This window comes from Phlebotomus argentipes, unplaced genomic scaffold, assembly GCF_947086385.1.
Source record: "Phlebotomus argentipes unplaced genomic scaffold, Phlebotomus argentipes genome assembly contig_5, whole genome shotgun sequence".
NCBI classification, from domain to species: Eukaryota; Metazoa; Arthropoda; class Insecta; order Diptera; family Psychodidae; genus Phlebotomus; species Phlebotomus argentipes.
Window position 1 is genome coordinate 1 of NW_026776165.1, and position 17290 is coordinate 17290.

The 17290-nt window shown below is 38.8% G+C and overlaps 1 protein-coding gene across 2 annotated transcripts; it reads left to right on the top strand.

Annotated features, from left to right (window-relative positions):
- Positions 1-12: 12 nt before the first annotated feature.
- On the top strand, positions 13-1941 carry LOC132265700 (tRNA (cytosine(34)-C(5))-methyltransferase-like). 2 transcript variants are annotated; one of them, XM_059766463.1, is made up of 2 exons: positions 13-223; positions 368-1941. In XM_059766463.1, exon 2 carries the CDS (start codon positions 638-640, stop codon positions 1100-1102), a length of 465 nt encoding a protein of 154 aa, XP_059622446.1. In that variant the 5' UTR covers positions 13-223; positions 368-637; the 3' UTR covers positions 1103-1941. Both variants share the same exon structure in this region, with proteins under 2 accessions (XP_059622446.1, XP_059622447.1).
- The last annotated feature ends 15349 nt before the right edge of the window (positions 1942-17290 follow it).

Consider the following 17290-nt stretch of genomic DNA (forward strand, 5'->3'; position numbering starts at 1 on the left):
CCCCCCCCTTTGGCCCCGCAAGACACTCTGATGGTGATCCGAGAGTGTTCGGTAAACTGAACATATGCCCTATTCCTACATTACCGACTTATCGACATTGTCGTCCTGCAAACGTCACAGGCATTGGACTTTCAGTGTTATTTTGTTCGCATTTCCTTGCGAAAAACAGCGCAAATACCTCAAAAATCGCTGCAAAATGTACGCCAACAAGGAGTACAATGAGGTGAGAAGGTTTTGCAAGTGTGGGATTGTTGGAAAACTCAATAGTGTACCGGTTTTATCGAGAATTCCCAGTTGATAAATCTCATCCCAAATGGGGCATCTTGACTTTGTGTGGAGTCTCATATGCCTGTGATTTCTCTTTTAGGACTACATCTACGAGTACGACGTACCTCAGCAAAGGATCTATTCGCCGAGAAGAGCAGCATTATCCTGAAATTATGGATCTCATCGCGCACGACTTTCCGGGAAGCCGACAAACTGCCAAACTTCTACCGGCGCCACGAAAAGGCGGCGGAGCGGATTGCCGGCGCAGGGGGCGATTGAGGAGGTGCTGCAGCACAAGCTGACAGGCTGCAGGAAGTCGCACGAGGGCAAAATCAGACACAAAGCCGGGCGTGCAGCAACTCCCCCGTGCATGATCCGGGAGAGGGGCAAAGTGGAGAGCATGCAATTCAACAGGATTCTCTGCGACGTGCCGTGCAGTGGCGACGCCACGCTGCGAAAGAATCCGGACATCTGGACAAAGTGGAATCCCGCGCACGACACGAATCTCAATGGTGTGCAGTTCAGGATAGCCAAGAGAGGCGCTGAGCTGCTGACGATCGGCGGGAGTCTGGTGTACTCCACGTGCTCCTTCAATCCCGTGGAGAACGAGGCGGTGATTTTGCGTCTGTTGAAGGAGTCCGAGGGCGCGCTGGACTTGATTGACGCCTCCAGTCTCGTGCCGGGACTGAAGTTCTCGCTTGGGATGCAGAAGTGGGAGCTGGCGGCGAAGGACATGAGTTTCTACGCGGATTTCCAGGCAGTTCCCGAGCAGTATCACATAATCTTGCGCCCGCAGATGTTCCCGCCGGAGGATTCTTTGTGGCGGTGCTGGTGAAGACCAGAGCCATGCCGTGGGCGCTGGAGGAGGAGAAGAGAGGCTCTCCGGCGGCGCCGCAGCGCAAGAAGCGCCGCCTGGGCGGCTACAAAGAGGAGCCCTTTGTCTTCTTCCACGGCGACGAGGACATCTTCTCCTCCATCAAGTCCTTCTACACGCTGCGCGAGGACTTCCAGCCCACGTGTCTGCTATGCCACGCGCTATCACACGGGCAAGAAGAAGAATATCTACTTCAGCTCCGAGTCCATTCGTGACATTGTGTAGCTGAGCGGCGATCGCGTGAAGATCATCAACACGGGCGTGAAGGTGTTCGTGCGCTGCGACAACAAGAACATGTCGTGCGCCTTCAGGCTCGCCCAGGAGGGTCTGCCCAGTGTGAATGAGTTCGTGGGCAGCGACCGGAGGGTGCGGCTGGAGAGGAGTGATCTCGTGACGCTACTGCACAACACGGACCCCACGAAGCCGCCCAAGGTGGAGGAATTGACGGCGGCGAGCCAGGAGAGAATCGCCGGCGTGACGCCGGGCAGTTGCGCGCTGGAGTATCGCGAGCCGAAGCTACAGATCACGCTCGTGGGCTGGCGAGACACCACGAGCCTGCGCGCGTACGTCGACCAGAGCGAAACGGTGCACATGTTGCGACTCCTGCGCGCGGATTTGTCGCAATACGAGGTGAACAAGTTCCGGAAGCCCGTCGAGGAGGAGGAAGTGAAGGAGGAGGTGCAAAAAGAGGAAGAAGTGGAGCCAAAAGACGCCCTGCAGAGCCAGGAAGAGATTGTTTGATGCCTTTTTTACTCTTTATTGTACATTCTTTGAGAAGTACATAAGTTTTATGAAAAGTTTTTCATTTCTTTATAAATTTATAAGACGCTGCCCACGGGACTGGTGATTGCCAATGACATCGATAACAGTCGCCCTTGGCAGCCCGGGTCCTCCTCGCCTCGTGTTGATGTGAGGCTGAGACCCAAAAAAATCGCAAGTTCTACGAAAGTCTCGGCTATCTATTCCAGCCATTCAGCTTCAGAGCAATTCTCATGGCCGAAGACAAATAAATGATGCTCTGTAGCTGAAGCAATCTTAGTCGCAACACATGATATGTTGTAGCGTGGCACGATTTAATCGATTCATAAATTTATTCCAATGTTGAGCAAATTAAACCACGAGTTCTTAACTTCTTTAAAGAAAAAAAATCAGAGTATATGATCTTGCTTTCTCCTTTAATTATTTCAAGTTTGGCGCATTTGATCTCTGGGTTTCAAAGTTTCACGTGAAACTTTCAACGCCCTGGCTAACCTTATCACGCACACATTCATTCATTATGCGCTGGGGCTAAAAAAAAATAGCGGCCCGCCTTCGGCGGCCCGGTGAAGTCATCCTCGCATCGCGTTCCTTTAAGACAAAGACCCAAAAAAATAGCGGGCTGCCTTCGGCGGCCCGGTGAAGTCTTCCTCGCATCACGTTGCTCTGAGACCAAGACCCAAAAAAATCGCGGGCCGCCTTCGGCGGCCCGGTGAAGTCTTCCTCGCATCACGTTGCTTTAAGACAAAGACCCAAAAACATCGCGGGCCGCCGAAGGCGGCCCGGTGAAGTCTTCCTCGCATCACGTTGCTTTAAGACAAAGACCCAAAAAAAATCGCGGGCCGCCTTCGGCGGCCCGGTGAAGTCCTCCTCGCCTTGCATTGCTCTGAGATCAAGACCCAAAAAAATCGCGGGCCGCCGAAGGCGGCCCGGTGAAGTCTTCCTCGCATCACGTTGCTTTAAGACAAAGACCCAAAAAAATCGCGGGCCGCCGAAGGCGGCCCGGCGAAGTCCTCCTCGCCTTGCATTGCTCTGAGATCAAGACCCAAAAAAATCGCGGGCCGCCGAAGGCGGCCCGGTGAAGTCCTCCTCGCCTTGCGTTGCTCTGAGACCAAGACCCAAAAAAATCACTTTTGGCTTCGATGAAATATCGGTGAGCACATTTCTTCAGGTGAGATTTAGGCCCTGTTCAAAACAGTATATTCTTATTAACTCAATTTCGTTGTTTTCAGTTAATGAAAGCCATATTTTCGTACTCTGCATTTCTCTACACAATTTATTCAGACAAAAAAAATAACTATATTTAATTATGAGTAGATATTAAAAATTTCAAATATGTTTTATTTTGTGTGATTAAATGTAAAATAAAGACATACAAAAGCGCAAAATAATAAAAATTTAGCATCTTTTTGATTCTGTTATTGCACACGATTAAAGCATATATGCGATAAAATGCAAAAAGTTCCTTCACTCATTTATCTCATTTAAATAAAGCTCATAATGGTTGAAACATGGTGAGGTCTCAGATTACTCATTAGCGCAAGTCGCAAGATTTTGTTAAGACTTATCGCGAAGGAAGTTATGTCTTCCCATTCATTTAAGAGTATCGTTTCAGCTTCAACTCTGTGACAATCATTATTAATTATTTCCCGTAAGAGGCTAAAAATGTGATTTCGTCATAAATTCGTCCTTATCTGATTGCCCAAGTGTGTGTATAGATATTGTTCAGCATCTCCAGAGGGTTTCTCTTCAACTTACTGTCCCATTCCTCTTCTCGTGTCTGCGTTGAGAAGATATGTAAATACACCTCTGTTAAAATAATATATCGTGAGTCAACACGACCAACAATAATTTCGAGTTGTCCAGAGGCATTGAAGTGCAACCCTCCTGCGGTGCTTCTGAATGTATAATTTTACACAGATTTAATGGATGAATTAACATTGTAAATTTATTGTTATCTGTCCATCATTTGCTGCGTCTCATTATTAATTAGCATCAAAGCTTGCGTTCTCTTCTCGCGGAGCACTGAAAAGTTTTTATTGAATTTCATGGTGGAATATTTGCAAGTTGTGAAAATTACTCAAACTTCTCTCTTTTTCTCTCTCTAGTTAATAATATTGTAAAATTTTAATCATCCAATTCTCATGCATCTTTATGGAATCCAACGAGTTGCTAATTGAACATATTTCAAATAATCAGTGAAAAGATATCGTCTGTCATGGACAATTAAATACTTTTTGACTTTAGGTGGTCGGAAGGTTTTTACATTTTCACTCTTATCGCATAACTAATATTTATGTCCCACTGTGCATGGTGACTTTTTATTGATCTAATAATTTTATTGTCTCTTCGTGGACGCCAATCTGAGGAATATCGAATGGGAATTTATGCTGATGAGACCCCGTTTCTCACTCAGTTCTGCCATCATTTTGTCTATTGGAAATACTCTTCTATTTATAAGATGAGAAGAAAAGAAACTATAGGCAATATTGATGATATTCGCACTCATAAACTTCATTTATATTTGGTATTTTTTAGCACTCTACAAGTAAAACTTACTTTGCGCGCTCTACACTTTCATTCCCCTAAACGAAGTGCCCGAACTTTTCCATCTCTCAACTGTTTGAATTGCCAACAAGACAGAAAAGGGTGGGGAGTGTAAAAACGGAAAATCTAAAGTTTGCTTTTCCAATGAACTCTGCAGGTTGCTCCTGAAAATGCTTTTCCAGTGTAAGGCTATAAAGTTTTTAATTTGGTTATGATGTCTCTGAATTTATAATTCATCTTGCAACTTTTACGCCAAAGCACTTCCTATATACAATGATGAAGTGAGAGCAAAGAGATGGTGAATGCTAAGTTTTTCTCACAATCTGCGATTCACGATGCAGATAAAGTGGAGATTTTCCCGGTGATATGAGAACTAGAGGGTGTGGAGGAGCTTTAATTATTATGTCTTCACCTTTCTCTCTCTCTCTCTCTCTCTCTCTCTCTCTCTCTCTCTAGTCCTTTTTAGTGACAAGGTGCGAAAAATTGAAATTAATCACTGGATGTTGATCGATATTCATTACATGATGTATATGTGTGCTGCTCTTTCATGGATTAATGTATACATTTTCCCTCAACTTCCCCTCGGCGACTTCCACGTCCCGCAGTGAAATTGTACGGAAGTCGCGCATAAATACAAACTTCATTAGCGGGCTAATATGCAATTAATATTAATTATCCAGCGTGTCATATGTAGCTACATTGAATATTGTGAAATATACAAAGCACAATTGAGCAACGTGAATGAATTAAACAATGTGCTGATTTTCGTGGAAAAGCGCTTTCAACGACTTTTCAGTTTCTTTACGGAAATCATGATTTTGTTTATATCATATGAAAGCTTAATTTTCCACTGTCATGATTTTCACCAATAACTATATATGCTACCGTCGTTAATTTTTATTGATTGTATGATTCGATAACTCTTGAAAGCCTTTTATTCAGTGATATGCATATACTCAAAATGATTACAAAGAATGTTGTCACTTTTACATTAAATCCCTGAATGAAAATATCACATTTCACAGTTTCTTCTAATTTTCATGTAACCCGCGTGGTTTCATGACAAATTTGTTATGATTTCACGTCTCATTAGCAGGTGTCCATCTTCCAACGATAAATTGACTATATATAGAATCTTCCAAGACTTGGGCGCATTTCACGGAGTTGGAGAAACACGTGTTTGAGCAGCACGAGAATTAATATTGTCACGACTATCGTCGTAAGTCATTTCGTGTAAATCAAACTTCTTTCCGACATTTCTCGAAATATCAACAAACAGATTGTCTCACGCAGTGTGAATTGAATGGGATGGTAACAAAAGTGGTCAGAGTCAAAACAAGGCTTAAATGCATTTTTCACGGCTGGACATCCGAGCTCTTGAATAACACATAAAGGTACGAATGCTGGGGTCTTTTATTATTTTGTCTTATTCTCTGATACACCATGCTGAACAAAAGGGGGGAAACACAATTTGAATATAGCACCATAACAAACTCCAGTCTGGCTAAGCGATACTCTTTTGATTTATATTGTCATGAAAAGTGCTCTGGCGGAGGAAAAAAAAGGTCTCTGTGTGCTCTGAGGACACTTCAATTTTTCATTTTTAATAGAATCTCAAAAGGTGAAACGCACACAAAGCCCAGTGTTACGGTTTTTGGCCGCCTTAAATGGTGGCAGGTGCGAAAATTCTCAATTTAGACACTGGTGACTTTCATGTCAAAATATTTAGATTGTTCTCGGAGATTAAAAGCGCAACCTCGTGCAAGGTTATTTTCCTGTCTCTCAACCTCTTGCAAGTAATAATCGCATACACACACTCAGAGCGAAAAACTACTGCTGCGTTGACTTTTACAATTTTGTGTAAATTGTATTCCTGATGAATTCTTCATGTTGTACACTAAAAAGAAAAAAAAAAGAAGGAATATTATAAATTTTAACTGTGGCCATATTAAACGTTTGAAAATGATGTGTGTAATTTTTCGGAGTGTAGTCATTGTTATGAGAGACGCATTTTCGAGATTACACTCACGATTCCTTTTGCACTTGAATATTTTTTAACGCCTTTCTCAAGCCGAGAATTGCGCGCCTTTCTTGCAAATTAAAATTCCTTCGCAACGGAAAAAAGGTGAGAGTCATTAAGGAAAGTGACGTCGAGACGACGATAATGGTTCTGGCCGCGCGTGAAAAGCACGCGCCGGAGAAGGTGAAAAAGTGTCTAAGAGGGTTCCGGCCAGGGCGATGAAGAGGCATTTTTATGAGAAAGTTCTGCGCCGAGACGAGAAAGTGTTTGGGAATTTCTGTGACCAAGAAAAAGCGGCTCACGGAATGATGATGAGGAATAATGCAACCCCTGGGCGGCACGTGATTTAATTTCTGAGATGGAGAGCCTCGACAGGACAGTATCAGCGACACACACACACACTCATAGCCCCATGGTATTTTCCACGGGCACTCATGCAGTGTTTGTTTCATTTTAATTTGATTTATGAAAATATTTCTCCTCATATCTGGCTTACATACACACTTTGTCTCTGGCTGTCGCCTCACATAAAAATTAAATGCGCTGAAGTGAGGACCCGAAAAAGGGTTGGAAAATGAAACTCCCACTGTTATATTTCATTTCCGTTCGTCTCTTTATTTTATCATACACATCCCAAGAAACGTGTTCCTGATGAATCGCTGCAAAAGTGTCATAAGTCTCAAGAGGAAAAAGGAGAATCTACGAAACGTGTCCGTTGAAGAGTGGCCAATTAAGAATGTTTTTCGATGCTTTCTAATCAACTCCATTACATAGTCTCTCTTTTGACATTATAACCTTAACGGTGATGATGAAGAATTCCCTTCAGGAGAAGAAGAATCTTTTATAATTAAAATCTAACACAATTTCAGTGCTTTTATACATTTTTTTATTATACGAACAAAGTTACAAAATTAACAGACAACAACACAAATTCAGTCAGTGACATTCATTTATCTGAGAAAACGGTGTAGAGAAAAGCGCAGTAAGAAAATATCGCTTTCATTAACTGGAAAAAAATTTGTTAATTAATAAATATACTATGAAATCAAGATGTGTTTTACCTGCACAAAGCTGCCAATGGATATTTCATCACAGCCAAATGTTTTAAAGTATGCTGGTTTTTGTGCAAAATGCATAAACATGAGGAATTTCTTCTGGTTCTTCACGCTCATTTGGTACCATTTTGTCATGATTAGCGATTCGAAAACACCCTCAGTGCCACTCTTCACCACTTGTCCCATAAAACAATCCAGAAACATTTGCCCAATAATTCCCGGTGGAATAATATAAAAAGCAGGATTTGATTCATCGTAGATAATCATGTAAAGAACCATGCAGACGTAAATGCAATTGGTAGAGAATTGAATAAGAAAAATATGCCATGTCAATTTTTTAAGAAGCATCAGCATTTCTTGAACCTCCAAGTAAGTTTTGTATGACGTAAGAAGGATCGTTTCCTGTTCGTCAGACGGAATATTTTCATCACTGTTTAGATGTGAAATAAGTTGCGATATTGAATCAAATTCTCCCTTAAAAATAAAAACGATGAAGAGCAGCAGACAATCTGTTATAACAATATAGTTTAGTGTGTAAGTCAATATTATAGTCTGTAGTCCTAAATTCAGAGGAAAGAATAGTACAGAATCCTTTTCTATGTAAGGATATGTGAAGAAAACAATAGATGTGAAGTTTGAACGATGGGCAGCAAAGACATGATAAGATATTATTGAAATCCATGCTCCAATTGTGAAGAGCCTGTAAAAGATAGGATAGAATGTAAATTGAACCTAGAAAAATTCATTTATAAATATATTTACTTACACTGAAACCTTGTATGCCAAGATCAAATTATGTAATATAACATTTTGTCTTATATTCGTCATTGCACTTTTACTGCCCATTATTAGTTCATCAAAATACTTAAGCAAAATGTCAAATTCTCTTTTGTAAATTATGCCAAAAATGAGAAATTTATATATGGCTTGATAATAAGAAGCTGTAAAAATGATCAACCAGAGAAATTGCACAACATCATAAGATTTGCCAATTAAATTGATCACTTTGTGAACATGAAAAATCCCATTCATAATTTCCAATATTGGGAAAAAAGCAAATTTCAAGTAATTAAAAATCTTCCATTTGCTGTCTGGAATGAAGTTTAGGAAACTTGTAACATTGAATACTTTTAAGACATTCTTAAATTTGCCATTGGCCACTTCTAATTCTATTTGGGACATTTTCAGTATCTCTCGACGGAGTATTAATTGTACTTTGACGGTGCTTACACTCTTTCATTTACTTTATATTCCATAATTTCTTCTATGGACAAAGTATGGATTTATTAATTAATAGATTTCTGCATCGTTAATGTATGGGCGGATAATTGAAGGTGGATTGAATTATCAAAATTTTCTTCTTTTCTGTTTAGTTGCCATGTATTGATAGAACTGTAGGAACCCAGATTGTCTCACAAATAAAAAACGAATCTCCCACCTGAGCCGAGAAATTTATTTTCTGTTTTTTGAATAATTTGTAGATGAAAGAAATACGACCATCATTGTCCTTTTTCTTTTTATTAATCTATTTACGCAAAATATACATAAGGAATTTGTAGACATAGCTATGTATAAATAAAATCTTTCTTTAAAAAGTGGCCTCAAGAAAAAATTGATCTATTGCATTTATTTATCCTCATCTGAATAAAATGTATAGAGAAATGCAGAGTAAGAAAATGTCGCTTTCATTAACTGAAAAAAAATCAAAAGTGTGAAAATTAGTCAATGTAATAATAATATAAAGAATAGGCTTTCTTACTTGTACAAATGTGTTCATCGATATTTCATCGAAGCCAAAAGTATTGATTGGCGTTGGTTTTTGTGCAAAAAGCATAAACATGAGGAATTTCTTCTGGTTCTTCAGGCTCAATTGGTACCATTTTGTCATGATCAGCGAGTCGAAAACACCTTCAGTGCCACTTTTCATCACTTGTCCCATGAAGCATATCAGGAATACTTGGGCTATAGTTACGGGAGGTATGACATAAAAAGCTGCAGATGTTGCAGAGTAGATAATCATGTACAGAACCATGCAACCATACACGAATGTTGTTGAGAAATGTATCAAGTAAATATGCCAAGAAATCCTTTTAAATATTTTTAGCATCTCTTTGGCTTTTATGTGGTTTTTAAGGGATGTATAAAGAATATTTTCCTGTTGTTCATCAGATAGAATTTCGTCTGTGTCGAGATGTGAAATAAGTTGCGAAATTGAGTCAAATTCCCCTTTGAAGATTAAAACTATGAAGAAGAGCAGGACATCTGCTATGACCATGTAGTAGATCGTATAACACACTATTACTGTTTGAAGTACTAAGTTGAGAGGAATATGAAATAAAGAGTCTTTGTTTATATATGGATAAGTGAAGAAGAGAATAGATGTAAAATTTGTTCGGTCTAAAGAAAAAATGATGTATGTCGTTAGTGATATCGATACTCCAATGCAGAAGAGCCTTTAAAAAATACATAAAAGTGAATTGAAATTTTAATCAATAACAGTAAGAACACATAATTCATTCATATATGTACATATTTACGTACACTGAAAGCTTGTAGGCCAAGTTCACACATTTTAATAACGCACTGTGTCTTATATTTGCAATATCAGCAATAAGTTTTTCAAAATATTGTATTATCGGATTTAAATCGTTTTTGAAAACTATACCAAAAATAAGAAATTTAAAACAAGCTTGATAGTAAGCAGCTATAAAAATGATCAACCAGAGAAATTGCACAACATCATAAGGTTTACCAATTAAACTGATGACTTGATGAACTTGAAAAATCCCATTCATAATTTCCAATATTGGAAAAAAAGCAAATTTCAAGTAATTGAACATTTTCCACTTGCTTTCAGGAATGAAAGTTAAGTAACTTGCAACGATGAATATTTTCAAGGCATTTCTGAACTTGCCATTGGCTACTTCTAATTCTATTTGGGACATTCTGGTTATTTACGGACGAAAACACTTTGTCTTCTGACGGCTTTTTACGGTTTTCCCTCTGCTTTATGCTTTTATTCTTTGGTAAACATTTCGATATTCTGGAGGTGGATTAAATTTATTACTCGTTATCGTCGAAAGTGATTTCTAATTCATGATTGACAAGTGTTTTTTCTTATTACTTTGATTCAAGAAATAGAGGGTGAAATATCTCAACTATTTCATCAGTTGTGAACATTTACAGTGGGTTTCTCTTTATGTCTTATCATTTCTACTGGAGAAATGGAATTGTATAATTAGAAAAGAGTTTCACTGCATTTTATTTGTTTCACTCATTAAATTGAATTCAGTAATTTCCTTTCAATACACCCCATCTTATCATCGACCAGCGAGCTGAAGAGAGCAGCATTGAGCAAAGGGACACACAATTTAATTTAAAAGTCTCATGCGATGGTCCAACTCCACAGTATGGAATTTATGTGTCAATTGAAAACTTTGATATTAAAAAGACAGGAATTTTCTCCGATATTCCATTGTAAGCAAAAGTTCACTTAATGTCATCAACTTGGGAGATGGAAGGACACGCGGAGTGCGTAAATGAGGGAATATGAAACCCACGCTCTGGAGGGCGAAGTGCAGAAGCGTGAAATCGAATTAGTAAAACACAGAAATTCAATTAAATGAGCCAAGAGCGACCTCGCATTGGGCTTATGAAGATTTGGAGTGCGGAGAAAAGTGTCACGAGACTGTTTACCCACATAAATATTTCATAAATACTAGAGCATGCAGGAGGAGGATGGACATGTGGAGTATATAACTTTAATTTCTCGATGACTATTTGCACTTGATACATATATGTACAGTAACAGTTTGAAATCGTTATTGGGTTATTAAAAATTCAATTCAAATGTCTTGAATCTGTACTCTTATTCTTTACATATATATACTCCGTATTAAATACGTACATTGCAATTTTTCTGGGATTTCTCTTCCAGAAAAATCGTTCATACTTCTCCTATACTGAGCCACATCGTCTATTTTTATTTACAATTTTGCCAACTTTCGCAGCTTTTTCACCCCAAATTAATTGATTCAGCGTGCATTCGGCCTGTCAGTAGGCGCGCAAAATAGCGCGGCAAAAAGTGGGACTTTATCAGCGAATCAGACACACAACGTGACGTATCAGGCACATCGGCCAGACATGGTTGAATTGTGCAAAATTTTTGCGGGTGAATTTATGAAATATCAGTTACGGAAGCAAATTCCAATTAAGCAGACGTGGGTCCGTGTGCTCACTTGGCCATCCTTTTGGCATGTATGTGTGTGCGGAGATGATTATCTGACGGTTCGTTAGAGCGGAACATCGCGGAGTAATTTTCGTGGATACAGTGGGCGAAGCTCATTTCCACCCCCGACACGGAAGGGAAGTTGCTACCCGACTTTACAGTTTTGCCCATTGTATGCAACTCCCGCGAAGAAGATGTGGGAAGGTATGGTCCCACATAAATTTCCCTTCTGCGCTTAGTTTAACTCGCAAATCCTGGTTGTGACGTTGTAAATGGTTGGAAAATTTATGTCTATATTCCCAACAGTTGAATTATTTATATTACTCGCATGCTAACAAGTAGCACAGGGGACGTTCTATTTATTTCAAGGTGACAATTTCATTTTTAAATATACTCACACAAGAGCTTCACGGATGGATTTCACTGCATGTTCAAGCCTTTCCTTATGCAGTCCGTTCACATTGCAAATGCAAGGTAAAATGGGTACAAAAATTAGAAAATAATTGATGATTTTCGCAGGAAAAAAGTGATTTGACTTTTTAGAGAATTGCGTAGGATCACCTACCTTCGCTAAGGTCATCAAGTATTACCTGGAAATACCCAAACGGCGGGGTAGAAGAGAGAGAGAGAGAGAGAGAGAGAGATCCAGGCGAAGGTATTCTGACCACAGAATAGCTCGCACAATAGCCTCAATAGATGAGGATTGTGCTTTGACAGGCGGCGCAAAAGTCATATATGTTTTCATTGTTTGCCCACGATGTTGATGGCGCGTTGATGATGAATCACAGACATTGAGCGCATGAATATTTGTACGGCGCGTCTCCATTGTGTATCAATATAATGCATCGTGTTGTGGATGATGAAGAGAGCACTTATTGGGAGATTTCACTGGTGAGTCCAACAAGAGGCGATGCGGCGGAGGAGAAAGACTCTCAAGTGACTTACAGGTTAAACAGTCACGTTTTTTCCCTCTCTCCGTTCCCATCATCATTTTTTTGCTGCGCCCCTACAAAAGGCACTGATGAGAGAACTAATGAAATGTGATAGCCATATACAGATCTTCAGCATCCCGCGCCTCAACAATTTAAACGATCCATACATTGACAAATAGTTTAAGAGAGTCGACGCCAGGAATTTCTTCCCACTTCTTGAGGATTTTTTTCTCCAACCAAAGTAATTGTTTTTAGCTAAGTGTCTGATGGGACCATGAGTATATATACATACATATATATACATATACATATATATATACATATACATATATATATATATATATGTGTGTATATATATATATATATATACGCTTAAGGTGCGCTTTTTCATTTCATTAATAGTTCTAAAGCGCTTGTTGTTCAATTTGCTCGTTATGCAACAGTTGGTCAAACTCTTGAAAAGTTCATTTTACTTTGCAGGCTGTGGCTTTTTGGTATGCCTTCCAAACGGCTTTACCATAGAGTACACGAATAATTACAATAATGGACTGTAGGTAAAAATTGAGATGGGAAACCTCGCATATTTCTTATGGCTTCGCGCGGCAGACGAAATACTCCATTTAGAGATCGTGTTATTATGACTCTTAACAAGCTTTCTAAGACGCAGTGACCATCCATCGGAACCCACTAAAGATTCAGAATCCCGCAATACTTTTCGGCACAACAAGTCCCTATTGCCACAAAAAAGCCTCTGAAATTTCCAGGTGAACGTGACCCAAGCGTGATATATCGAGGAAAGAATCCGACTGTAAGACGAGAGGAATTTGTAATAGAGATTGCACTTGAAGGAGTGTGTCCACTCAACGAAGAGGTCGACGTGAGCACGGAGAAGAGACCTTGTGTGGTTGGAGATCTCTGTAAATAGTTATTAATATTCGAATGTTATCTTTGGAATAAATAGATTGTGACTTGCGTGTTATTCTTTTGAGTTGTGTTTATTGTTAAATCACAACACAAGATCAATTTTTGTTCGCCTTTTGTCTACACCTCATTGATGAGGTTTTGTTCTTGTACACTTCTTTTGGATCGATCGGTTCGGAGTGAAAAGAATATTTCCGCCGAAGCCTCGCATTGTTTTGCCATAGAGATTCAAATTCATAATTGAGGCGATACCATATTGGTGACTCATATGTATGATTTCGAGAGATTAGACTCAAGATTAAATAAAGTGAGCATCATAAAGTTACCCATTCAATATAAAGTATTGAATATTTGTGTAAATTGCACACAGATACATACTCTATTATTGAAATTACATCAAAAGTTCCTCCACCGCGTCATTTTCCCCATAGAAATGTAAGACAAAGTGGAAAGAAGTCACAAGAGGACTTGTGTCAACTGGCATTTGTAATTCTAATGTTGTCTGCACGTATAAACAATCGAAGACCATTTATCAGTGCACAATATCGGGTGAATTAGTATGCACCCTCCTTACAAAATACCTCTTATTTGTGGATTTGAAACAATGCAATTATTTTAAATGGATATTTTGGGAAATTGGGAACACGAAGCGATATTTTACGGCACACTGCACAATAATTTACTGACACGGCTGGCGAATGTTTAACCCCATTTATTTCTTCAGAGTCAATTGGACCCACCCCGAATGCTTGGCACACAATTCCCAAGTTGCCATCGAGGCAACAACTATGCGCTCTATTGCTTTATTGCTCAGAATTAAAAAAAATATAATGTGAAAAAAGAGGGTCATAAGACATATTGGAGATTTTATCGCACAAAATCGTTTTATATATGTATATAGACCCAAATCGAATTATGCAGTTGTAAATCAACATTCCGTCCATGCGCATTTTAATTACGGAAGCGATCTTAAAGTAATTAATTTGCTAAAATTTATCGACAGCCACAGCCATATGCTGTGCATTCGCAGAGAATTCCTTCCCTTATTTCCTTCAATGCCCCATAATGTTCAAAGGGAGTCGCAGAATCATTTGCGGTAAACTTGTAGGTTTTCCCTAATAAAATAGCGATTTATCCCGCAAAACGAATTATACTAATTACACTCCATCCCCCGCGTGAGCGCTGAAAACTCACGCCATCCGCAGGAAAACCCTCAGCAATAGCATTTTGGCAAATGGTAAATATATGTGGGCGAGTGAAAGAACAATATAAATTTGGGATGTTGTCGAAAAGCCACAAAAAGTTGAGAAAATTTAATTTCAATTTAATGAAAATATCAAGTGCACGTGTATTTTGCAAATGAGAGCACTCAGTAAGCATAGGATATGGTTTTGTTTTTAACAAAAAAAGGAACTCATCCAAAACAAACGGTTTTAAATTTAGCAATTACACATTTAATGTTAAAAGCGGCTGAAGAAAGAATGATGCAAATTTCCCCAAAAGATTATATAACATTTACATCTATCAGTAACTTTCATTATGTTTTAGTATGTCATCACCAATTAAATATTCTTGTACGTTAAAATCTGTAGAGCATAATGGATTTAAAAAAATAAACATGCATTCGCCCAATTTTATGTGGGGTTAAATTAATTATTCAGCTTTACATTTTTTTCTCTTCTATTGGAGAGACTCCATTAATGGGTTGTCATGGGGAAAGTCCGCTTTTTGTACCTACATTCCATCAATCACAGATGGATAATTAATTTTGCAAAAAAAAACATTCCATTATTGATCCATTGTAATACGTCAAGATTTCGCCATTAACTTATCTCACGTGCCTCTTTGCGCGAATTGGGTGATTTTGCAACCGTAATTCCGCGTGGATGTGACTTTTGGGGAATGTGAGGATTATTTGTCCTTGGAAAGGAGAGCAAGAGGAGTCGATTGAGCGATAGCAGACGTTCTGCTATTAGTCAAAGGACTTACAATAGAATGTCTTGTCGTTTATATCATTTATCCCATGTGTCCTCACACCAAATCACTCCCCCTACCCTTCTGAGTTGTTCACAAGAGATTCTGAATAATTTATTAGAGACAATTTTGTGCTTTTATGAAGAGCAACAAGTTGAGTGAATGTACATGATCATTGCATATCAAAGCGTATGTTCCATTCATTGACAATTGATAATATTTCGTACTGACATTCATGCACCTCTCTTCATCGTCATATCATTTTAATCCTCGACATATTATTCAACACTAAAATAACCGAAACCACTGAGATTATTGTAATTGCATTAAAGTGCCTATCAAAGCGTTTCATGACCGCTACGGCGTCATCAATTGGTCCAATACATTCCATAGAAGACCGTCGCATGCAATAATTGCGATATTAATGCCTATTTTGACCATGATTCTGAAGTGGGGTTGAAGGGTCGCGTATTCAATAAACACATGATTATAGCGCAAAAGGTTGTCCTCACACCCCAAAATCATCCGACATGAAAAGTTTATAATCCTATTAAATTTATTAAATTGTAGGCACACCTGATAATGATATTTCAATAACCGGTCACATTAATTCAGTGAAGCGTGTATACTTTTTATCCAAAAATTGAACACACCAAACAATTGCATTTTGAACTCTCTGTACATTTTGACCTGCGAAATGAAAATTATATGGTGGAAATTTATGTACTTTAATCCCCTTTTCACCCAACAAACAATATTGCAATCATATATGTATGTATATAAATTTTATATCATAATTGAACGGAGCGTGAAAGATTCTACACAAGTTTCACAATAGCTTTTCATTTTGCCAATATTTGTGAATTGCATCATTCGCAATATTTCCTGTATTTGGAATATTTGAATTAGTTTCAAGTAGATTCTGGCAATGTTTGAATATTCACACAGGGAGTTATTCAATAATGTGTTATACTATAATTTTCAACAGAGAAGAAATAGCATGAAACCACAATTTCAGTACAATTTGTTAGGGTTTTTCTTTTTGTATTAGTCCTCACTTAAATGCACTGTTTTAAGTTCTTCTCGAATGATTATTTAAGGACATAGGATAGAGGCAAAATTACATATAATGCGAATGGATAGTTTTCAAATTTATCATGTCTACATGTGTAAATTTGGCATTGAAATAAAAAAAAAATTCTACTCAAAATGATTTCACATGGATTTTTTTCTCACATTCACTCACTGTAATTGAACTGGCTGAGTTTTTTTTTAGGCACAACCATTAAAGCCATGCCAGGCAAGCTAACCAATCCACCGACTGTGCGGGGCTTTTTTGTGCGCTGCCACGAGAGGTGAAAATGAAATGCAGGTATTTGTTTAAGTTATTTCGACAGCGCCTCATTGTGGCATGATGAGTCGATGGATGGGAGGCTCGTTTGGCTGGAAATCAAAGAGAGGGACATGATAGAAAAAAAACACCGCCGCCGGGGCAGAAAAGGTGACGCGCGCGAGGAGGGAAATGATGGGGCAAATTTTACAACAACTCATCAAGACATGCGGTGATGCGATTTTGGGCGACACACTCTACCTAATCTCGATATCATATACTCAATTCTTGCATCTCTAATTCATTATCCGATTTTCACTCACTCATGACATTTCCCTTTGTCTTTGTCCTATAATTGACACGTCTTTATCATTTTGGATTGTATA

Excerpts from the sequence above, each read along its gene's own strand:
- LOC132265700 (XM_059766463.1), top strand. The coding sequence starts at position 638 with ATGATCCGGGAGAGGGGCAAAGTGGAGAGCATGCAATTCAACAGGATT.